The sequence below is a fragment of the Trachypithecus francoisi genome, unplaced genomic scaffold (genome assembly GCF_009764315.1).
Source record: "Trachypithecus francoisi isolate TF-2019V2 unplaced genomic scaffold, Tfra_2.0 Lachesis_group4, whole genome shotgun sequence".
Classification (NCBI taxonomy): domain Eukaryota; kingdom Metazoa; phylum Chordata; class Mammalia; order Primates; family Cercopithecidae; genus Trachypithecus; species Trachypithecus francoisi.
This window is the reverse complement of record NW_022681469.1, coordinates 46,656,544-46,680,812: the sequence shown is the minus strand read 5'-3', so window position 1 is coordinate 46,680,812 and position 24,269 is coordinate 46,656,544. Positions and strand designations below refer to the sequence as shown.

Here is a 24,269-nt window from a genome sequence, read left to right as displayed (position 1 = left end):
CCAAGCTTACCTTGTATTTCTGCTGCCTCAGTGAAAGTATTCAGATGTAATCAGTTATTTCTCCAAGAAGCCCTTATTCCTTTTGGTGGGGAATAATATTCAGAAGCCAAGATCTGAGATATAGGTATGTTCACTGCTATTGGGGACTGGTAGTCTCAGGCCCTTTTAGTAGACAGATCTATCAAATATGTGTGAAAAAATACACACACACGGTTACATATATTTATATCTACATTCATTTCTATATATACCTGACACTTTATCTTTCAATCCAACACCTTAGGGATCATTCTAGTTTTCTCCATTTCCATATTTGCAATTTCTTTCTTCATCAGAAGAACCTGCTCCCCATGATCTTATTTGATAAGTCTGCCTTTATAAATGTAGACAATCTCTCATCATCATCTCACGTCTATCGCTGGTGTAGATGCCCTCCTCAGCCCATGTCAGACCATTCCTTTTTTGTGGACTCCTTCTACATGCTCTGATATCCTATGCCAGGTACCCTTCCTCCCCTAACACACAATGAGTGACATCCAGTAATTTACTTTAAAATTTAAGATATATTTATCAGTCATAAAACTTCCATTTGGTTCTGAAATGTCCTATCTAGCCTCATGCAGCACAACTCGGGAGAGGCCTCAGAGATTGCTGGTAAATTGAGGAAGGATATTTGTGCAACTAATAATTGAAGATCTTTCTATCGACCAAATGCCCTTCTCCCCTATGCTCATGTGCTTATAGCCAAGTGTTTTACTCTTCAGGCAAAAAACTCAAACAGTTCTCTAAAGGGCATGTAGGTATTTATACTTGAGAGTAAAACCTGCCTTTTTCTGGCATATGGAAAATCCCCATAATATAAAAGCTGGCTTCCTACCCTTTCACTTAAATATGAAGCCCTCTGGTTGACAGCTTCCACTATGGACAAAGAGATTTAAATCAGCCTTTTTAGTATTCACTTAGGCAGCACATACACCAGCCTTTTTATTGCTCCCTCCTTAAACATGAATAGCTAGCCAAAGATCTTCAGCTATTTGAGAAAAGCCTGGAATTTAAAAGAGAAACTGAGGAAACTAACATGAATGTCAACAAATGCCAAAGGAAGCAAAGGAAATTCAGAAATCCAAAGAGAACTTTAAAAAATCTTTCCTAATGCTATCCCTCCCCTAGCTCCCCACCCACCGACAGGCCCCAGTGTGTGATGTTCCCCTCCCTGTGTCCATGTGTTCTCATTGTTCAACTCCCACTTATGAGTGAAAACATACCTAATGTAGATGATGGGTTGATGGATGCAGCAAACCACCAAGGCATGCATATACCTATGTAACAAACCTGCATGTTCTGTACATGTATCCCAGAACTTAAATTAAAAAAAAAAAAAAAAAAAGGTAGTTCAAGGTCTTCTTCACTCTAAATCTAACTTCTAAATCTCTAACTTCTTACCATTAATTTGAATTTAGGTGTCATTTCCATGTATATTTTTATAAAATATTACATTACCCTTACTCTCTTAAAATATTACTTTCATTATATATGTATCCAAAATCAACATATAGCATTGCTTTCCAAGTTTTAAAATTTTATATAAATGGTATCATGCTTAATGTATCTACAACTTTTTAAAAAGTATGTTTTTGAGATTTATCTATATTAGTATAGCTCTAATTTCTTCATTTAAATGGATGTATAAATATGTTTATCCATTTTCCTGTAAACATTTATTTTGCTTCTTTAAAAAAACTTTGCTATTAAAAATGCTACAATATTCTTTTAAAACAATCTCTAATTAGCATTTAGACAAATCTAAGATGCTAAATCCATGTCATGAAAAAGGAATTATAAAGAATGAAAAAGAGTTTTTGGAAATTAAATGTATGATTGCTGGAAGAAAAAAAAAAAACAACTCAGAAGTATTGGAAAGCAAACCCAAGAAAATCTTCCAAAATACAGAACAACAGCAAAACAAAAACAAAAACAAAACAAAACAAAACAAAAAAAACAAGTCCTACATCCCAGTAGTAGGATATTAATAAAGTGAGCACACAGAAAATAGAGAAAAGAGAAAATAATGGAAGATAATTCTCAGAGCTCTAGGAAGATATACATCTTCAAATGAAAAGGGCTTGCTATGGAATGCTAAGAATGATTACAATATATGCCCATGCCCCAAACAGTTATAATTTCAGAACCAAGATAAAGAGAAGTTATTTTAAGAGGATATCATAAAAGCTTCTATAGAGAAAAAAAAGACTAGAATATTGACCACTGATAAAATGGAGCAATAAGGGGCAAAGCCTGTAAGTTTCTATGGACTAGAGTTCTCTATCCAGTCATACCAGCAAGGACAGAAAACAGAATAATAACTCTGTGGGACAAACACGGTCTAAGAACATTTATATTCCATGCATCATTTCTTTAGAATTTGCTTCATAAAGTGTTCCAATCAAAATGAGCAAATGAAGAGAAAGATGTGGGGTCCAGGAAATATTAGATCTAGCATAGGAAAATAATCAAGGGAAGTCCTAGGATGGCAGCCTTGCAGAAGCTCTAGAGAATAAATGGTACTGACTAGAAGAGGCAGAGTGGGATCCAAGAGAAAGAATTTGGGGAAAACAAGATTCCACGCATTATATAATTTAATGGGAGATTCAGGAAGAAAATAAGAAAAATTAGGATTTCAGATGGGATGAGGTAGACAATCAGAAACTTCAGGTGAAAAAGGTTATACAAAAGAGGAAATGTAGTCACAGCACATTTGGCTATGCTATGAACAATATAATGAAGTCATACTAATGGAATTGTTAGTTCTTAGAATCAACCATTAAATAAAGCAGGAGATGTGACTGTGGTTATTCTACCAAAGAGACTAAAGTCACAAGTTGGTGGTAGTAGGGGAAGTAAAAGGTGAGGAAAGACCTCAAGTGCTAATTCCCTCATCACAAAAGGAGGGGAGTCAAGAGAGTGTCCACAACTGAGGAAATAAGAAATAGAGTTTTTGAGTATATTAAAACATAATAATTTTATAGAACCATTTGGAAGGATGAGTAAACTGTGTAAGTGAAATAAGCCCTCATCTATCATAGTGGGCCATTAATAATATCTAAAGTTGATAAATTGAGGAAAAGACAGCATTATAAATTATAAAATAACACATTATTTACAGACATGGAGTTGATTACCATAAGAAATAATATTGGTTTCCTCTTGGGAGTGGGACTTGGGTCAGAAATGTTGGAATAGGGGACTGTTACATTTCATTATGATTCCTTCGGTATGACTTGATTCCCTTGATGTATTTAACTTTATTCTTAAGGGTATAAGATTAAACAAATTTATAGTCAAAATTTCAGAAAATGGGAAAAAACTGAAAACACTTGGACTATAGGTAACTACTGTTGACATTTTACTTATGATTGTATTAAACTTATTTTACTACCCTGTTAAGATCTGAGATATTTACAGTATTTATTCATTCCCTAAAAAAAATGCTGTCTCTGTATTTAGTAATCTTCTCTATATTTTAGTGCAGTTATGCTTTTCTTATAGGACCCAAGTATTTCTGATTAATCTTACATTCTCTATTTCTGTTGGTAGAAGAAATCTTTTTCCCATTATATTTCAAATAGTTATGGGTGGTGAAAAGGAGGTTTAAGCAGAGTGAGAGACTCTCAGCAAAAAAGGGTAACTGACAGACTGGTAAGTCAGACAAAGAAGAAAAATGCCAAAGAAGAGGGTCAAGAACCACTCATATGACTGAAATCCCTCACCCACATAGGAGTTATAAAAAGTTCAGGAGCTGGAGATGAAAGGCAGGTTCATAAAGAGGATTCCTTAGAGAGAGTTGTTATAATGCTGTGAGTACCCCCACTGGGAGGGGGTAATGGGGTGACTACCCCTTGCCTCAAATCCTAGTGGAAAGGGATTTAATTGGGCCCTCAGAGAGATTGGTACATGGCCCTGCAGTTGGTAGGTCCAGTGCACCAGTGTTGATTCTTGCCCGTGAAACCAGAAGAGCGTTGGCCAGGTGCTGAGAAACGAGTTCAAGAGGCAGCTGTGGATCTGCATGGGTGCCCAGACTTGCAAGGGCAAAGGTTGTGAAAGGGTTTCCCACAGACCACAGAGGGCCATGAATAGAGTGCCAATATATGGCCATGGGAGGTCCTGCCCATGAGGGCCACCTGGATCAGCAAACCGACCTCAGAGAGAAGCTAGGGTATCAAATGCATTCCTAAAAGTCATGGAAAGAGTAAGGCAAAGAAGCAACTGCATACAGGTGGGAGATCCCCAGTATCAGGAGTATCAGTGCAGGATGCCACTGTAAATATCAGAAGATGCAGTCTGCCAGAGCCAGGTTACCATGGTCCTAGTCAAGTTCAAACTCTTCTGCCTTCCTTATGTCTCTTTCCTCCCCTCCACCTCTCTTCCAACCCTTGAGGAGTCGAAGACTGCAAGCTGAAGAAGGAAGAGAAGGAAAGAAGCAGCTATCTCTATTTCCTTCTCCAGCTAGAGGAGTTAAGAGTAGCTGTAATTTTGACAAGGCTGGAATCTTTGCCCTTTACATGGAAATGGTCCATTCTCATTACTATAGTGAGACTGTATCTTCAAAACATATCCTGGGGAAAAAAAAGAAGAAACAGTTTAAATTTTCAGTCAACCTGCCAGAACAACCATACCTACCAAATTTTTCTTAAGTCCTGATTATTTATAAGACCAGTTGCACTACTCTACTTCAGGAAACAAAAAAAGTGCACAGCTTTTCTCCCTTGCTCTTGTGACTTCTCTGTACCCTTTCTTTGTCATCTCAAAATCCCTATTGCTTTCATCTGGTTTTTGTCCTGTCGTTCCAAGGCTGAATTATTTCATTCTACCTAACTCCTGAGTGATATTCAATTTAACACTTTGCTTGGTTTTAATTTATGTCTCTCTCCAAGGGGCTGTCTTGGCTCTTTGCTCCTTTGGGTTCCACACACTTGACCAGCTAAGCTCCTGGGACACCATATCCCAATGTCAGACCCCTGTCACTGTCCAGGAGTAAGGGAAGAGAGTAATTACCTAAAACAAGATGATTGTTCTTCCAAAGAACAAAGCCAGGTTAACAACATTCGATTGTAAATGATACACTGGAATTGTGCCTTTTCTACCACACTGGATGAAATAAACTTGTCAAAAAAAAAAAAAAAGAGGGTTATTACTTTTTTTTTTTTGGACAGTGACAGTGGTTTAGTTCCTTGGAGTTTTTAACTTTTCTCCAATTCTGACACTACGACCAAACCAGACATCTTGATGTCTTTCAGGGTTTTACTGCTGAGCTTTACCCTCTATTTGTGATCAGTAGGTCAGCCAAGACCCTCACTCCACATCCCATCCTTGGCTGCACCTACAGCTTTAGTAGTCACTTCTAAATATAAGTATGGGCCCTTGAGTGCAGCAGACTGACAGAACCTCATCCTCTGACTGAAAAGTGACTTCAAGGTAGCTGTTTCTGCCCGTATCTTTCAGAGCTGAGATCTGAGCTCTGGTCTGGTGTAAACAGAACATTTTACTCTTCTGAAGCTACTGAGCCTGCCTCTCCAAATAAAACAGGAAGCCTGGTACCCTGCAAAGCACTCTCATTCAGAAATTCTAGATATCTTAGGCACCAAATTCAAGGAGGCAACAGAACACACAGCATTTCCAGTCTGAAGTCTGGCAGAAGACACAAACAGGTGTCTCAAAAAAAAAATTTTTTTTTTTTTCCTGAGCCTCTAGGGCTGAGCTTTGGGTCTGGTGGCTCTGCTGGGAAAGAGCTGGCTGACGACCCCATGAAGGGGATGGTAGGAGTAGGTCATGGTTCCCTTCACTGTGGAGTTTGGGTTATTTCTCAGGACTTTGTGTGGAATGACCAAGGCCTGAGGATGGAGTTCTTCAAAGGTTCAGGGGGTGGGAGTGGTGCCCCCTGACTGTGAAACTGTCATTCATAATGAAGCAGAGTATTTATTCTACCAGTTACTGGATAACATGGAATGAGAAGAGTCCTGCATATTAACTAGCATAGCTCCAGAATCCCTACTCTTTCTGAATTGATAAGCCTCACTGAGGACAGAAGGCCATGTAGGGACTGCTCTTAGTGTTTCACAGATGTTGGCCATGCAGCTCTGTTGCCAGCTGTGCTGAAATAGCACTACCTGCCATGGGTCAAAAAAAGAAAAATCACAAAACAAAATGGTGCATGGTTTGCAAGGGGGCTGCTTACTTCACCCCTGGACTTCACAGCTCCCATCCTATTTTGCACTGTCTGGGTAATTAGCATTTTCCTATGTTTGGGCAAAACTAGAGTGGCAAGCAAGCTCCTGCCTTTGGATTGAAGAGAGACTTAGTGATGCCACATAGTTATGTGGACCAAGCCTTGCACTCTGGACCTACCTCCTCACCAGCTGTTAAGGCTCTCCCCTCTACCTGCCATGATCCTCTCATCTCCAACATGTGGTGGGGACCAATGACATAAAAAGTCAGTTAAGCTGTTAGATTCATTAGTCACTGTCCATGATTCTCTACTCTCGAGTATCTCTCCTGGATGCAAACCTGACTCATAAATAACATGGGAAAACATTTTTCATGCCAGATTTATGCCACCAGCACGATCTATTCTCCCGGCTGAGCCTTGCTTCACTTGACTAATGTGTTTTGAGACCAGCATGTATTTTGAACCCATGTGCAACTGGTTTTTTAAAAAAAAAACGTAACATTTTCAGAGATTTACAAACAGTTCTAAATGACAGGAAGGTGACTGAGATGACGAACAGTTAGAGATTTTGGAAACAGGCTAATCACAAGGCAGGCCTGATATGCTAACACAAGGAATGTATCCTTTATGGTGAAAGTTATAGGGAGTATAGACAGGTTGTTTTGGCAAAACTATGGAAGTTATAGTGGAGCAAAATGAGACTTGAGAAAGGAGAATAAAAACAGTTAACAAGCTATAACAATAACTAGTGGAAAAAATGGTGAAGGCCTTTATAGGGTAAAGGCAGTAGAAATGGAGATGAGGGGATGGTTATATAAAATACTAGGTAGGAGGTGGAATTAGTAGGACTTGGAGACTAATGGGATGTGGGTAACGAGGAAGAGGGAGAGTCAAGGATAAAGCCCAAATTTTCGTTTGGGTAATAAAGTATGAATGGTACCATCCACATGTACATGAATAGAGGGAACTAAGCAATTTGGATGAGGCTCTACCTGATTTGAATTTGAGTTTGAGGAACCTGTGAAATGAGATGTTTAGTACATGACAGAATACATGTACCTGGAGTGCCAGAGATGTCTAGGTTGGAGACAGATGTTTGCGAGTAACCAGTGGAACGTGTTATAGCTGAAATCCCAGGTGTGAATGAGATTACTGAAAGCAGGTGATGGAATGAGCAGAGAAGGAATATGAGAAAACCCAAAATATAGGGTAGAGAAAGAAGAGCTGATAAAACACACTAAGGAATGTCCAGAAAAACGGCAGAAAAAAATCAAGAACAGTATTTACAGAAGCCAAAACAAACAAACAAACAAAAACAAAGAAAATAAAGGAAGTGGTTAATAAATGCTCTAGAGATCAGATGTCTCTTTATTTGGCAATATGGAGGTCACTGGTGATTTAGTAAGAACACTGTCAGTGGAGTGCCGAGTGGAACCAGACTGCTATGGATACAAGATAAAATGGAAGCTGAGAAATTGGAGACTGAATACAGAATACTCACTTTCAAATAACCTCACTGTAAGCAAAAAATAAAGATCTGATATAAAATTGTGGGAGGATTTCTTTACTACTAAAAGGCCTTGAGAATTTCATACTGTATTCTGATGGAAAAGTGCCAGTAGAGACCCTGAAGATACCAAATTGATAGGATTACAAAGCAGTTTTTTTTCTTTTTCTAAGGAGTTTAGGGTTAAAGCTGACTTTGATACCCAATTTCTTAGACATAGCTTTGTCATTCTGGTAAAGTTATGCCTCAGTTTCCTCATTCATAAAAGTATATCTACCACAAAAGGTGGGTGGGAGGATTCAACGAAATCAATATACAGAAGTGCTTACCACAGTGGTCGAACCTATCGAACAATAAGTAATAGCTATTGTCATTTTAAGTTGTTTCATGAGGAAGGGAAGAGAGAAATCCAAAGGTTAGGTGTTGTAAAAAATACCTCTTCTAATTAGGTAGGAGAGAAATAGGAGAGAACGTGTATCAATACACATGGATGTGGATTACAAATTAAAATCCGTATCCTGTATTTTCCTTACCAATACCCAAGTGTATAGAACAAATTATGTATAAGGACTTTGAAGAATCCAGAAATATTATAAAATCCCATTAAAATGGCATCTATCTGAAATTCTATGTATAAACAAAAGTATTTGTTTAGTGAAAATTAATTGTGCTATTTGTATTCCAAGTCAAAAGAAAAAGGTTTTTAAAAAAAAAAAAAAAAAAAACTTGTTTAGAGTGTCATTAACATGCAATATTAGGTCCAAAGTGTTTGGGGATGAGGAGGATGAATCAAATGACCCATTGCAAGATTAAAATTGCTTTGAAGTCTATAGTTTATATTAAAAATTAATGCAAATTTTGTTTATCAATACATTGGTATGTTTTAATATCAAAATATTTTTAAACTTAGAAAAGTTTACTTGGCATTGAGTGAATACTGCTTGTCTAGGAAGCTATGCCGTACTCATTTATCCCTCGCAGGCTGCTAAAAATCTTTGAGATAAATCAATGTCTTTTAGGCTAGACCAAATAAAAACAAAAGCTTACTAAAATTGTCTACTTCTAACTATTTTAAGTTCAAACTTATAAAATATGAGGTCATTATACAAGATGACTAGTCAACTTCAATTTTAAAACTCAGAATGGCTTTTAGGTATTGAATATTTCAAAACAAAAAACCTTACGGTAGCCCACAGTTTTCAATTTTAAATCAACTTCGGTCTAAGTAATAAAAACAATTATTTCCTAATAAATAGAAATGTAAATTATCAACAGAATGGTTTCTCAAAACAATTACTGCTTAAACTTCATTGTTTTATATTGTTTCTATGTGTTGTAATTAGTGAATAGGTTAAGACAATATAAAAAAGGAGATACTTGTAGTTTCCCTAGCTTGTCCTTACCTTGCTTACGTTTATAGGCCTGTTTTACTGACCTTACAATTTAGTTGTCACTGATATGCATAGCCAGATTCCTTCTTTGTTCATCAGACTTTTAATAATTTCCGTTTGTGATAAATTTCGATCTGTCTAGATATAATAGTGAGGAAATGAATGATTCAATCTTAATGATATTAGAGTCATGATGGAAATGGACTCAACCCACAAAAAGCCATTTTTTGGCAACATCAGCTATGTTTTCATTCAAACCAGTTCTGAAACAGTTTTTCCTTCCCTAATCTTAACACTTATTAACTACAAATTTGAGATTTGCTTTCCTTTTACGGATTCTGTAAGTTTTTACTAAATTACTTGCTTAATGAAGATCTTGAAATAATATCCATTTAAGTAAAACTAAAGAAAATGTAGTAACTTACAATCAAGTTATTCCAATTTCTCCTTAGGATTCTAAATTTATTCACTCAGCCCAAAATATTTATTAAATGCTTCTCATTATGGACAAGGCACTCTTCTCGGTAACTGTGTACCAGAAATACTAACACGTGTAAGCCTTTGCCTAAAAAGAGGTGACAGTCTAATAGTTTCCAATACAGGAGACATTCAAAAGTACTGACAGATCTAACTCCTTTGAGCATTTACTGTCAAATATATCTAATCACATTCTTAGAATTAAATCGTTTTCTTCTGGCATACATTATATTAACTATCATCACTTGTGGGAAAGTAATGTAGAATATTACTTTAAAAGAGACTAAGCTATAAATTTGAATACATATAAAAAAGCAGTACCCAAGAGTAAATATGTTTAAGTCCAAAATTACAAAATATCCAGTTACAAATAGATTCTAATGAACATTTTACTCACAATGAAAATCTACCCACTAATGCATTAAATATAAGTGCATTTTAATTAAGAATGTAATTTGTTTAAGCATAACTGGTCATAAGAATAATCTTCTGAAATGCATCTTTTCCAAAGAATTTTGAATTTATTAAGAGCAAGACAGAATTCTATGGAGATATAACCCCAAGTAGTCTAGGGAAGAGTTTAGATAGGAGCAAACTAAAAATTTTTGAATAAAATGACAGTATAACTGAAAAGCCATGGGGAGAGAAAGAACTTGGCTCCTTATTTATTTTGCAACAGTGTGTACACAATTTTAAAAGATGTTTTTAGAAGCTAGTGGTTTTGTGGTTTTAGCAAGGCATCACACGAGGAAACAAATATTAAATAAAATTATGTTGAAAATATCTCCAAGTTACCTCTTTCTTTTTAATAGAATGGTAAAGTTTCACCCTAAAATAATTTCTTTCACTCCAAGCAACTCTTTCTTAAACTTGACAGCCATGGACAAATTAGTCTCATTAATTGTCAGATCTATTTTTTAATCTTTAGGTGAAAGTAACCAATCACTTTATCCTTCTTATAATATTTCTTTTCTACACCCTTAGTTATTGTTTTTAAAATGTCAGCTTTGTGGTACCATCCCAAAAAGTCATTTATAGGTTTTTGTTTGTTTGGGTAGGAGAATTCATCAAAGTGGATATTCTATAAATTTTTGGTTAACGAATTGGCTCAAGTCACATTCTTGGCCCAAAGACCATTTTTGGTTTTACTTTCACAGAAAATACATATCAAAAAGTTAGGTTTGTGGCTGTCAAACTGTCAGCTGTTTTTAGAATGTAATTTTTAGTACCACCTTAATACTACCTTATAAAGAATGCAGAATATACTTTTGTATTTGACTTTGTTACAGTGAAGAGATAATGTTTTAGTTAAAGCTAACTTGCTCACAAAGAGCTGAGAAATTTAAAAGGAGATTTTACTTAACATTAACTTTTTTTAAGCTAAAAGCTCACAATTTTAACATGTGGCTTTTCTACTACACTATTGCTGAACAGAACAATAAAAAAAACTATACTGTTTGGACAATGCTAATATAAATCCTTAACCTATATTGGAAACTTTCAAACGTGAACTCTAAAACATGGGCATTTTTAATGACTACCACTTTTAATATACTATTCAATATTTGCACATTAAATGGAAAATTAATTTTTAACAAAATTTTATTTAGAGCATTAGGAAGATCATACTCAAAACACAGACATAATTGGACTATAACAATGCTGCATAGATAGATAGTGGTATACAAGTTCCCCGACTCTTCTTCCTAACTGAAAAGTTCAATTTTCAAGTCACCAGGTAGAAAATGGTGGAGGCATTATTTCCTCTTTCTGAGGCTAGAAAAAATGGCTTCAATGGTGAGAAGTCGAACCATTTAAACAACGAAGATTAGATTATTCTCCAATTTAGTTCTATTCCCTTCTTGTTATTTCTCATAGATGAAAATTTAGAATGTAATAATTATTGGAAAGGAATTAGAAGTGAATTACCTCTTAGGAGATACCCTGATCAGTGCCTGCTTTAATAAGACAAACACTAAGTTTTAAAAATTACAACCACACTATTATGCCTAACTAAAATTGCCAATATGAATACTTTTTTACATAATACATTACATGTATACAAGAAGAGAAATGACTTGTTTCCTATCCTTTGACCTTCAGTAGAAAAAAAATGTTATCACTAACAAGGATCAGAAAAATAATTTTCATGGCAGAGCATTAACTCAATAGGGATCAAAATCTTTTCTGAATACTTAAAACAGATCGAGTCAGTAAATGAGTAACTGCTAAATTTCTTCTATGAGAGTACTTTTCAAAAAGGAAGACAGTTTATTGGAAGAATTTGTAGCTGGAAACATTGTTCATTAAGAAAACATTAAGTTACCCTGAGAAAGACTCTTAATATTACCAGTGTTTTCAGGGCCCCCTGACCAAAGCATGAAAGGGCAATTTGTAGGTGCTAGCCTTTTAACAATACCGACATTAACAATGTTTTGATCTAAAATGTAACTTGGGTTCTCTGCTACACTGGTAATAGGTCACAACCAAGACATCTGAGTGTGATGGAGTAGAAGCAAATTTTGTGTTTATTTTAGGCAGCCCTCTTTCTTTTCTAAGAGAAAGAGTTTGCAGTTCTTCAAATGGTCTTGGATGAAACCTACTGTTTGGAAAAAAGAATCTTCTGTAAGTAAACTGGTAGTTTTCTTAAAATAGTAAACAAATTTATCTGGTCTACATTCTCTAAACTATTATATGCCTAGAAAATAAGGCATTAGTAATTCATCATTGGCCATTGCAGAGCATAGACAACTGTTTTCTTACTAATCAGGACCATAAGCAAACATTCCTGAAAGTGCAGTGTTATTTTTAACATCTCTTATGCATTTACAGTCAGCATTTGACTCCCTACATACTTTCATTATAAAATGTTTTTTCCCAACACCTTACATATACCATAATTACTTAAGAAAAGACAAAGTGAGAGCAGCTACAGAAGTAGCAAGGTATTTTCCACAAATAAAAATACAGCATACAAAAAATGGCAAGTTAGTGATAATTGGTAGTATGAGTGCTTATTAATATTCCGCTTTGGGGTCCAAATTAAGATTTGACAAGTTTGAAGCCTTGTCCTGTGTCCAGCACAGTAGGAAGAAACCAACTCATTTTTAATCTTTTCAAGCACCTAAAACAAGTTTTGCAGATCCAAAAAAGGTTCAGACCGCATAACCAATTTGCCAAATGTACTAGGGGATATGTAATACGAGGAAAGTGTAACATCCAGTGCTTGGCCACATCGCTTCCCGTTGGCAAATGCAGAGTGTAGTCACTCCACCGTTTTGACACACCGTATACTGCTTTCACTGTGCGTCCCTTTTCAGTCCAGCAGATGTTATTACTGGAGTTGCAGTTATATTCTACCCAGTCTTTTGTAAAGTCACCTAGCTGTGGCGGGTCAGCTTCTTCAATATCTATTGTTTTTACCAACTCTGCTCCTTGCACTGCAATATACTGGTCATTAATTTTCCTCACTTCTTTCACCCAAGGGGTTGAATTTTCGCTGTCTAATACAATAATAAGCCGGGAACAGAAGGAACCGTTCTTTTCTCTCCACCATTCTAAAAGTGTGTCAAGTCGTAGTGTATCTCCACCTGTGAACAAGAGAAAATTCAATGCAGCAATAATTTCTGCAGCCTCTCATTAAGAAAACCCTCTTAATCATTTTCTCCTAGTGGGAACATACTCATCTTACATGTATTTTCCTTAAGTTCTTAGAATTAAATAAGCAAAAAATAAAGTATTTAAATGACACTTTCAAAGTATCTTTTGAAAAGGTATTTTTTACAACAGATTTTCAACTTCAGGTAAAAAAAAAAAAATCTGTATTAATTACATAAAAAGGAATCTGCTAGTATAAATTAAGAAAATACTTTGTATTTAGTGAAAACAACTATACAGAAAAGCTAACATTCTATACCAGGGGCAGCAACTACAACTCATGGGCCAGATCCAGCCTGCCACCTCTTTCTGTATGGCCTGAAAGCGAAGAGTTGATTTTATATTTTTACATGGTTGAAAGAAAATCAGAATATTTTGTGGCAGTAAAAATTGTATGCAATTTAAGTTTCATATAATTATTTTCATAAATAACAGTTTATTGGAACACAACTACATTCATTCACACTGTCTATGGCTGCTATTGCTCTAAAGTAGCAGAGCTGAATAGCTGCAACAGGGATCTAAACCCACAGAGCCAAAACTATCTGGCCCTTTACAGGAAAAAGTTTGGCCCCCATTCTGTATCATTGTTTCCTTCTCTTCCTCATACGTAGGTACCTACTGAATGAAAATAAACCCTATTCCTACCTGTACAAGCATGAGTTTAAGAACAGATTTACATTTAAATCAGTTTTATAGCTGAAGAACAAGGGATTAAAAAAATATATACCCAGAAAGTTCTAAAGTAAATAAACTTCTGACTACAGGTTTTACATCTGGTTCATTGTGGATCTTTTTTGCATTAATTTTGATTTTTAAGTGTACTACATTAAAATGTTCATTTTGATTATTGAGTTTTTTGGCATTCCCTTCTGTTTTGTGCCTGAGGCAACTGCCACCCGCACCTCATTTGGCCCTGCCTCAATGGTACACTGATAATGATCATTCCAATTCTACGAATCTATCCTAAGAACAGAACAGACATAGGGACAAGAAATTACAAAAAAGACTTCTTTCCCATTCGGGAAGTGGGAATAAACTATGCCCTAAAACCTTAGGAGGAAATCTTATCACAAAATATTTATAAAGAAAATTTATTGATGAGCAAATGTATTAGAAAAAGCATGACAGGGCATCTACAAAAATTACAACAGCAGCTATTGCTAGGTGTTTCACTTCCAGGTGGTTTTTAAAATACTTTTCTGAAATTTTTACATTGAGCATAAGTTACTTTTACAATCTGTCAGCACAAGATCCAACAACCTAACTCCAGAATACATATTTCCCCCAAATCAGCTGTCCTCTTGGTTTCACCGTTAAAAATGGACACCACCAGAGAGAGAATCCTTTAGAATTGGGATTCTATCATATTCTTTATGTGTAATTGATTAATGTTTTATTAATCAGCCCACAATAGCTTAAGAACATGAAAATAAACTTGTTTTATTAATGGCTCTAACACTCACACATATTATCTCAGAGACAGTATTTCAGTACATGTCTCCACATATTACTAATGTGTTATTCCACTGATACCTCCAAAAGATACTTTTTCAAAAATGGCCAAACGTTAACTCTCCATTATTGCCAGCTCTATTAAATTTCTCTAGAGATCAGAGGATGACACAGATTACAAAAACTATTATATAAATTCCATCTGCCACAAAACATCATTGCCCAACATGCCATCCACAACTATTTCAATAAATACTCTTTAGCATATTCTACCTTAATTCTCTTACATAAATGCTCTTTAGATATCAACAAGAGACTTAAAGCAGCATTAAAGTTTTCTAAACGATTTCTCTTCTTTTGCTCTGCTTTCTCCTATGAATAGGTTCTTTGCTACATTTGGCTTTTGGCCCAGATTCAAAGTACTTACATCTATCTAAGATAACAGCCACCTGATGCATTTCAAGTAATTGAGACTGCTTTTTAAAGGCTTTATTTGTAATAAACTACTTTATAAATTATGTACATTTTTTCCATTTATTTCTGTCTCTCTTGTAATTACCATGATTGTTTTCTATCCTCAAGCAAAGGCAAAAATATTAGGTTCCATATCATGAAACTCCATAAATATAAGAAGACTACATATTCTAAGTATGTATGGGATAAAGGGCAAATATAGATTCTCTTTTCCACAGTGATATTAATACTGGGTCTGCTACTAACTTGCTAACCCAACTAAAATCCAGTTGTGATGTTTCCTATTTCAAAGTCGGCTGAAAAAACAACAACAAAAAACAAAACAAAACCAAAAAACCCCAACTATTAATAAATTAGCAGAGCTTAAAGCTCTTTGTCATGTAATTTGGAATAGATTAAAGCATTTTCCTCAGAGCAGAGATATTCAATATTATTTGTGAGGCAGAATCAGCCCTTGAGGGTTATGTCTAAAGCAGGTCAGGGCATGAACTAACTGAAAAGCAGGCTTTTCTGGGCCTGGTTCAACATGACTACCCACAAGTATGCCAGATGCCTCAGGCCATGCTTGACAGTGTGCAGTTGCTGAATTACAAGATAAAATCTACGTTTCTCAGGGAAGGGAGATCAGTGTGCTTTCTCTCTCTATTTTTTTAAACTTCTTATAATAAGCTCTCAAAGTTACATAAGAACAAATCTTAGCTAACAGATGAATTCTGTAATGATCAATTTACTGGTAGCATACTTCAAAAAAATTATAAAGACATAATTCTAGAATGTAACTGCTAAACATTTACCTAAAATACAACTCTATTTTAGAGTTCTTAAAGTCTTCAAAAATTATTCCTAACTTAATGATGAATGAAAATTTAGAAAAACTGATACATATATACGTGTGTATCTTAGTGTTTTTTTTTTATTTTCTTAGAAAAATAAACGCTGATATAAGAATTAGTAAATGAACATCTAGAACTGATTTCCATAGCTATCTTTAAGAAATACTTAATGAATTTTAAATTACTTAAGAAAACTGCAAACTTTTTGAAAAGTGTTTCCATTAAGTAATAAATCTTTCATATAAACACACACAAAAAACTTACTTCTAAAATTACTCTCTTATAACACTTTAAAATAACTAGGGATATATGCATGGCCACCAAAAATTAGCCCTGTTTTTTCCATTTGATCTGGGTAGAGTTTATTATTATAAGGATTACAGTAAGTTTTCAGTAATCCCTACTTTTAGATCTAAAATTCTATTTCTGTAAAGACTATTTTAATTGACTAAAGCTTTCTCTTGTGCTCTGAGTTGGAATACACAGAATGTTATACTTTACCTGAAACTGAAGTAGCCATAAAGGTTAAAAAGATGTTTTCTACATTGTAATTAAAAAGTTATAGTCAAATAAATGATTTTATAAACTATATTCAAGTAGTTTTAATGTTCAGTACATCTTTTAGTCTTGTACATTCTAATTTTTTGAAATGGGTGACCCATGCTAAAAAAAATACCCATTTAACCAGAACATACCATTTCTTTATCATCACGGCTTTCACCCTTGGAAACAACATGGTACAGTGGGGGGAAAAATATACTTTAGGAACCGGGCAGATCTGGTCTTAAATCATAAGTTGCATAACAACTTATAATTTCCATTTCATCCTTTCAAAAATGAAGATAACAGAAGTGGTGGTATCCATCTCAAAGGATTTCACATAAAGACTAACAATGTGTGTAAGGTACTAAGTACAGTAAGCTGATGCTTAAAATGTGTCCAATAAATATTAGCTCCTCTTTCTACTAGAAGGCCACTGAGTTATTCAATATTTATTTGCAAAAAAGAAAAATTTCAAAAAAATATTTCTCTTTATGATAAAAACTCCAGTTACAAATCTGACATGAAATTAGTGAGATCACACTGGTTTAAAATCATTTCTACCTTAACCTTTTGTTTGTTTCTTTATGGAGTTCTTATATTGGCAACTCTGCCTCTGGCCTTCCATACTACTTCTATTTATCTTTTTCTTCATCATGAATGTTTCCAATTTATTCATGACTATTTTATTATTTATACATTCTTGGTTTAAAACATCTATACTCTTTCATGGAAAAAAATCATGTAATTAAATCTAAAATAACTATTTCTAATCTAAAATAAGAAAATTACCTTTCTTTTTTAATGATTTATTCAATGATTTCATCTATCAGCTACTTAAGGATCCTCTACTATGTATTGGGCTCTGTTATAGGTCCTAAGCAAGTAACAATTCATAAAACAAAGCCCTTGACTTACTCTCTATTAATAGTTGGAAAGCCTGATAAATTTATATATTATATAAAGAGATCTCATTTCTCTCTTGGCAATAACTAAGAAGTTTTCTATTTCCCATAATGCATGTAAACCAAAGTTATTTTATGGTTTTTCAAATGCAAAACAATCCCTACAGAATTTTGTACCTTAGAATAAAATTCAATGATCATTTAAAATTACTGCCTTATTTTACAGGCGAGAAAACTGAAGCCAACAGAAGTTAATTAACTTGCCTAAAATAACACAGTTGTGGCAATTAGGACCAGAACCAAGGTCTCCTGACCTAAATGCTACTCCCACCATACTACATGATCTGCTGTTTAAAATTTTGGTGAGCTTTATAAACATAAATAAAACTACAGATGTGAAGGACTACTGAAATCTGCATCCATAACATTTCAAAACTTAAAAATACTAGTCAACGAAGTTTATCAGCTTCTGAAAAATATATTTAGCAATTCTGAAAATATTTTCAGGGAAACTATAAGTCTCAAAGCATTTTTTCCTTCTAATCACTACAAGACATATTTCTGAATCTTATCATTAGAGATGGCTAAACAGGGATGCTAGAGCAAAGAAAAACAAATTAAAGTCATATGTACAGTTCAGTAAACTGAGAATCCTGGAAATTTAATGACTGTGTGTGAAGTACAGATTTCTACATATACATGTGTATCTCTACAATAGTGAAACTGCCAAAGGTGAGTTTACCTGCTAGAGCCCACTCTCCTGTACCATGGGTGTGCCCACTGTAATACAAAATATACGTATCATGTCTGGGTCCATCCACAGTCCGAAGTTCGAGGAAAGCTTTCAGTTTGGAATGCAGCGTATCAAATGACAGTCCACTTGTGGAATAGTCACATCCATAGGTCTCAATCATATGATATGCAAAAAATCTTTGGATAGCATTGAGCATGCCAGTAGACCTCAAATTTAACTCCTGTACATGTTCTGGGGGAAGCAGTGTTGGCTGACCATCAGGACTGAAGTAGGAGAAAAAACAATTATTTTGGTGTTTAAGAAGTATTCATTCTGTATCACATTCTCATCTGTCATTTATAACTGATTATCTAAGAATCAGTTATAATATAGTTGCTGCTAAGAGGCAGGCTTTTTTAAAAAAAATCATCCTTTCTAAAATTCCTATAGTACTAAGAATTAAGCTTAGAAAATCAAAACCTGGTTTCTAAATACTCACTATCATTAAAACAATAATCAAATTAAAAGCTGGGATAATACCTCCAAATGTAGATAGTACTACTCTTTGTTCCTTATTTGTATTTTCTTACATGACAGATATTGGACAAGGCTTTTTAAAAGCAGGATTACACTGTTTCAAGAACATCTAGGTGGGGAATATTAAAAAAACTATTGTTTAAAAATATTATAACACACAAAATATAAAAGCAATATTTTAATTATATATTTCTGTATTGAAAAATAGTCTATAAAAATTGTGTTCAAATTTCATTAACTTAAGGTACATAAATAGAAGAAATTATTAATAGGCATTTAAAAAGTTATTAAAATTTAGGTCCATTGCTTTATACTGAACACTAGTTGAAGACTTAGATTTGCTCCTGGAACAAATATAAAACGGTACTCTAGTAGATAAAGCAAGTTTTATAACTAGCAAAATACCATTAATATTGAGAAAGAAAAAACCATCATTCCTATCCAGAAAAGGGATTTCTGTCAGGATTTTTGAAAACCTTAGATTTTGCTTCATGTACCATCAATAGTATTCTACTAACTTTTAAAATTACAGTCACAAAAGAGTAAGCACTACATTTAAAAAAATTACAATGTAATAAATATCTAACTGTGCATATTACTATTTCCATACATTCTTTCTTTCTACAAGGTTGTCATTTCTCACTTTATGGGACATTTCCAAATCTGTTTCCCTCAGTTCTTGAACCTTCAACTTTTGATTAAGTCTTTAACACAAAGGAAAATATTTCCTACAAATAGTCTATTTGGAGATTTTTATGTTAAATACTTGAAATTAGAAAAAAAACTTTACTTCAACTCTCCCCTCCCCCAGGGAAAGTGTGATGAAAACTGTCATCAGAATTCATGGTATTTAGCTATAAAATAAAAAACAAAATGTAGCACATTTACAGATTTATACAGATGTCACCACCTTTGTGGGTAAAATTTATTTTGGAATAAAACTGCAATAAACATTTATTAAACTTCACTGCCAATCCCCTGAATTCCTAGTATTTGTATGGCACTTTTCAGTGTGCAGAGTGTTTTTACATTCACTTTTTTTTTTTTTTTTTAGTTCTTCATACCATTCCTGTCAGATGAACAGGAATGATGTCTTTAGGTAAAGACAGATAATAAGGTTCAGAGTTCTAATGTACCGAAGGTAACACAGAACTAGACCTCCAGCCTCTCAGGCCCAGTGCACATTTTATTATATTTCACTATGCTGTTTCGGACTTTTTTTTGTTTTGAGACGAAGTCTTGCTCTTGTCCCCCAGGCTGGAGTGCAATGGTGCGATCTTAGCTCACTGCAACGTTCGCCTCCCAGGTTCAAGTGAATCTCCTGCCTCAGCCTCCCGAGTAGCTGGGATTACAGGTGCCTGTCACCACCCTCAGCTAATTTTTGTATTTTTAGTAGAGATGGGGTTTCACCATGTTGGCCAGGCTGGTCTCAAACTCCTGACCTCAGGTGATCCGCCCACCTCAGCCTCCTAAAGTGCTGGGATTACAGGTGTGAGCCACTGCGCCTGGCCAGAGGACACTTTCTTAAACAAAATATTCCCTTTAGGGTAAGATCTTTCCTCAGAAAAGTTATACATGAATATTTTATGGTTTCTAGCTAAAATATAAGCTTATCATATTTATCAAAATATCTCAACTGAACTCTGAAGATATTATCACTTGGAATAAAGTTTGTTAAAAATCTGGAAGAAACGCAAAAGTTATATTTTGAAAATACGGTTTTGAAAAGGAGCTATATTTTATTCATATAAATATTAAGAAAATGTTATGAACTGAATAGTTACCACTAACTATACTAGATTACTGTACCTGCAGAAGTTGGTGGGAATCACAATAGCATATCCAACAGATGTTCCTCCTAAACAGTTACCCAATTCATGGAAGAGCCCATGAGCCATGGATTCCAATGGCAAAACAATTAGAAACATGCTCAAGAAAATTCCATTTGTTGGCTAAAAGAAATCCAAAACATGTTTACACAGTACACGTACATATGTGTATATATTTACATACATGCACATTGATTTACATTTTTTAGCTTCTACTTTCAAAAAGGATAAAAGGAACAATTAATGATCTAAAAACAATGTTCAGTTAAAGCAGGCAAGTATACATGGATGAGCTAACTAGTGCAATAAATCCTAAATGTATCTCTGTTTTTTTGAAAGTTGTGGCAAAACACAGTATATCATTTTTAAAAAAGATTTGTCAAATAATATCCTATCCAAACTAGAAGAAAAAAAAAAAAAACACTCTTCGATATGACAGAGAAAATGCCAGATAACAAATATCTTGTTAAAACCCATGTGCCTATGTCATTTTTCAAATAACAGATTTATTTACTTTATCAAAAAGGGTACTTTAGAAAGGGCTCATTTTCTTAAGGAAATTTAAGACCCTAAAGCTTAAAAACTAATTCCGTTTATATGGCATAGTTTACCTTATAAAGCACTGCACTGTCTAGATGTACAAATTCAAAATTTTAACAGAAGAAAATATTAAGGACACGTAAGCATTGTAAAAGCAGAATGGGAAGTAGAGAAGCAGAAGAAATAAGGAGGAGGCAATCAGGCATCAATTGCAATGAAAAAGCAGAAAAAATTAATACTCATTTTTAGTGAAAAGAAAATGGATGACAGTCACTTGAACATATCTTTAGAATATTAAACGATTACATTATTTCTACATTCTTTCTGTATAAATTCTTAAGGAAATTTAAGACTCTAAAGCTATAAAAACGAATTCCGTTTATATATATAGTTTACCTTATAAAGCACTGAACTCTCTAGGTGTGCAATCAAAATTTTAACAGAAGAAAATTTAAGGACATATAAGCATGGTAAAAGCAGAATGGAAAGTAGAGAGGCAGAAGAAATAAGGAGAAGGCAATCAGGTATTAACCGCAACGAAAAAGCAGAAAAAATTAAGACCCATTTAAGTGAAAAGAAAATGGATAGTCACTTGAACATACGTTTAGAATATTAAACTATCACATTCTTTCTGTATTGCTACTGCACATACTATATGCCTAGGTGCATGAACACATGCTTTTAACACTAAGGGGTGGTTCATTTGATCAAAATTTAATTAAAAAATTTATTCCTGCAATAGAAAAATGAATATACTGCCCTATTTTGGTACATCCTATTTTGTCAATGACATAAATAACACAGTACATGCTCCATTTAGAAACACTATAAAATACAAATAAGTAAAAAAGATATGTGATTAAAATCATTCCAAATACCATCATCTATACGCACAACTACTCTGAAATATTCCCAGACTTCATGCAATGTATTTTTCACAAATACATATTCATGTGTAATTTTTTTTACCGAAATGGGATACCTAATCTGTGAACATTTTAATCTAAACTTACATAACTCTAAGTCACTTGTAAAGATCAAATGGCATTCCTATAATACATATAAAACTTTAATTGGTGGATCCTATTATTGGTATTTAAACTGCTTACAGTTTGCCATTATACCAAAACTAGAATAAATATCAAGTTCTGATTATTAATGAGGTTAAGTACCTTTCACCACGTGGGTATCATGTGATGAAGTGTTAAATATTATGCCCACCTTTCTATGAGGTTGACCTTTTCTTCATTGATTTAGCTTTGTTTGGTTCTGAACACAGTTTAAATGAAAGTCTTTTGCTGGTGACTCTGTGACTACCTTAATGCTGTTTTTTGCTTAACAAGAGTTCTTAATTATAATATAGTCACTTTATGCCTTGTTGAAAAAAATCCCTCTATCCAACCATTAAGAAGATATTTTAACATTATCCTCTAAAGGCTTTATTGTTTTGCCTTTCACATTTAAATCTATAGTCCAAATATAATTGATTTTATGATAATGGCCCAGTTTTTTCTTCTACAGAAACACTCAATTGTCCAAGCAGCAATTACTGAAAATATCAACCACTCCACATTACAGTGCCACTTTTGTCATAAGTATTCACGGATCTGTTTTTGGTCTCTCTTCTTCCGTTCTGTTGGTCTATTTTTTATCCTTTCACATGTCCTTTGGCTTTCATTTCTTCTCTCTATTTTTGGGACTCTAATCAAACAAATATGAGATCTTCTTAACATATCCTCTGAGTCTTATCCTTTCCTTCTGTTCACTATTTTCCATACTTCTCCTCTTTCATGCTGCTTCTTGTATAGCTTCTTCTGAACTGTATCTTCCAGTTCACTAATGCTCAATTCAGCTTTGTCTAATGTTATGTTTGTAATACTGAAATAATTTATTTCCTGATCCTAAAATTTCTATTTAGTTCTTTTTAAAATCTGCCCTGTCATTTTTTAAAGTTTTCAGTATACTACCATTATGTCCTGATCTCTCCTTTTATTTTTGCAACTTAGCATGATGGTTTTCTGTTTGATAATTCCAATACCTAAAGATTTTTTTCTGTTGTCTGTTGATTTTGCTGCTTCTTGCACTTGGTGCTGTGTGTGTACCTGGTTAAATTTATAAGCTGAACGCTGGATATGAAAATTACATTATTATTAATTTTAGGCCTAGATAATGACACTTTCTCCTAGGGACAACTGTTTCTTCCAGAGAGCTGCGGACATCACAAGTCTACATATCTTAATCCGGGTTTGACCACTGAATCCCAGGTTGAACCACCAACAGGACACAACGGCAGAAAGCAAGTTCATGAAAGGGCTATAACACACATGGCTCCACCCTCTTCTTTCACTGTGTAAGCGTAAAATGGGAGGTAATTTACCAGAGATCTCACTTCTGGAGGCCCTGGGCTTGGCTTTTATTTTTGCCACTCTTGAGGGGGCCAAAAGTGCAGCTCAGCTTTGAAAACAGTTTCCTCTATGTATACAAATGTCTGCAAGGCCCAGCATCGAGTCTTTTCATCCCAGGAAGTATGGTGTGTTTTTTCATTTATTCAAGTCTTCCTTTATAACCTACATTGAGGTTTACAGTAATTTTAAAATAAAAGTTTGGTAAGTTTAAAACTTATTTTATGTTTCTATTCTTACAAATTGAATCAGTTCCAATTTTCTGATGACTGATTTCCAGGCTATTACATTTTATATATTTACATATTTTTTCTAAACCAGTGCTTCTCATCTTCAGTATGTTTTTACTATTAGAAAAAGTATTGAACAGTTTCATTTAGCAGCAAACTAAGCAAATGATAAAGTTCAATTGCCAATCAATTTGTAGATGACTTAAATGAAAAGCCTAATAATCCAAAATTCCAATTAAAATGTTAATTGATATTGATGTTATTCAATACCCTAATGTTGGTTATGTAACACTGACGATGATATTTGATACAGTAGGACTAAATAAGTAGATATTCGGGGGTTTACTGATCACAATTCATAAATAACAGATGATCTGTTACTACTTGCTTTTTATATTAAAAAATCTTAGAAACTGAGAATTTTATGCTGATTGACGGGGTCTCACTCTGTCATCCAGGCTGGAGTGCAGTGGCTTGATCACAATTCACTGCAGCCTCAACCTCTCAGGCTCATGTGATCCTGCCACCTCAGCCGC

The 24,269-nt window shown here is 34.3% G+C and overlaps 1 protein-coding gene across 4 annotated transcripts in view; it reads right to left on the bottom strand.

The window, feature by feature from the left end:
• Positions 1-11,182: 11,182 nt before the first annotated feature.
• Positions 11,183-24,269, bottom strand: part of TMEM168 (transmembrane protein 168) — a 29,918-nt gene continuing 16,831 nt past the window's right edge. Inside the window, exons 2-5 of one of the 4 annotated variants that reach the window (XM_033192323.1) lie at positions 23,479-23,668; positions 20,542-20,684; positions 18,205-18,479; positions 11,183-13,188 (exon numbers count right to left, since the gene is read on the bottom strand). In XM_033192323.1, the coding sequence (XP_033048214.1) occupies positions 12,641-13,188; positions 18,205-18,479; positions 20,542-20,660 (942 nt within the window). In that variant the 5' untranslated portion in view covers positions 20,661-20,684; positions 23,479-23,668 and the 3' untranslated portion in view covers positions 11,183-12,640. The remainder of the gene's footprint in view (positions 13,189-18,204; positions 18,480-20,541; positions 20,685-23,478; positions 23,669-24,269) is intronic. The other 3 variants (XM_033192319.1, XM_033192322.1, XM_033192321.1) reach the window with 3 other exon arrangements.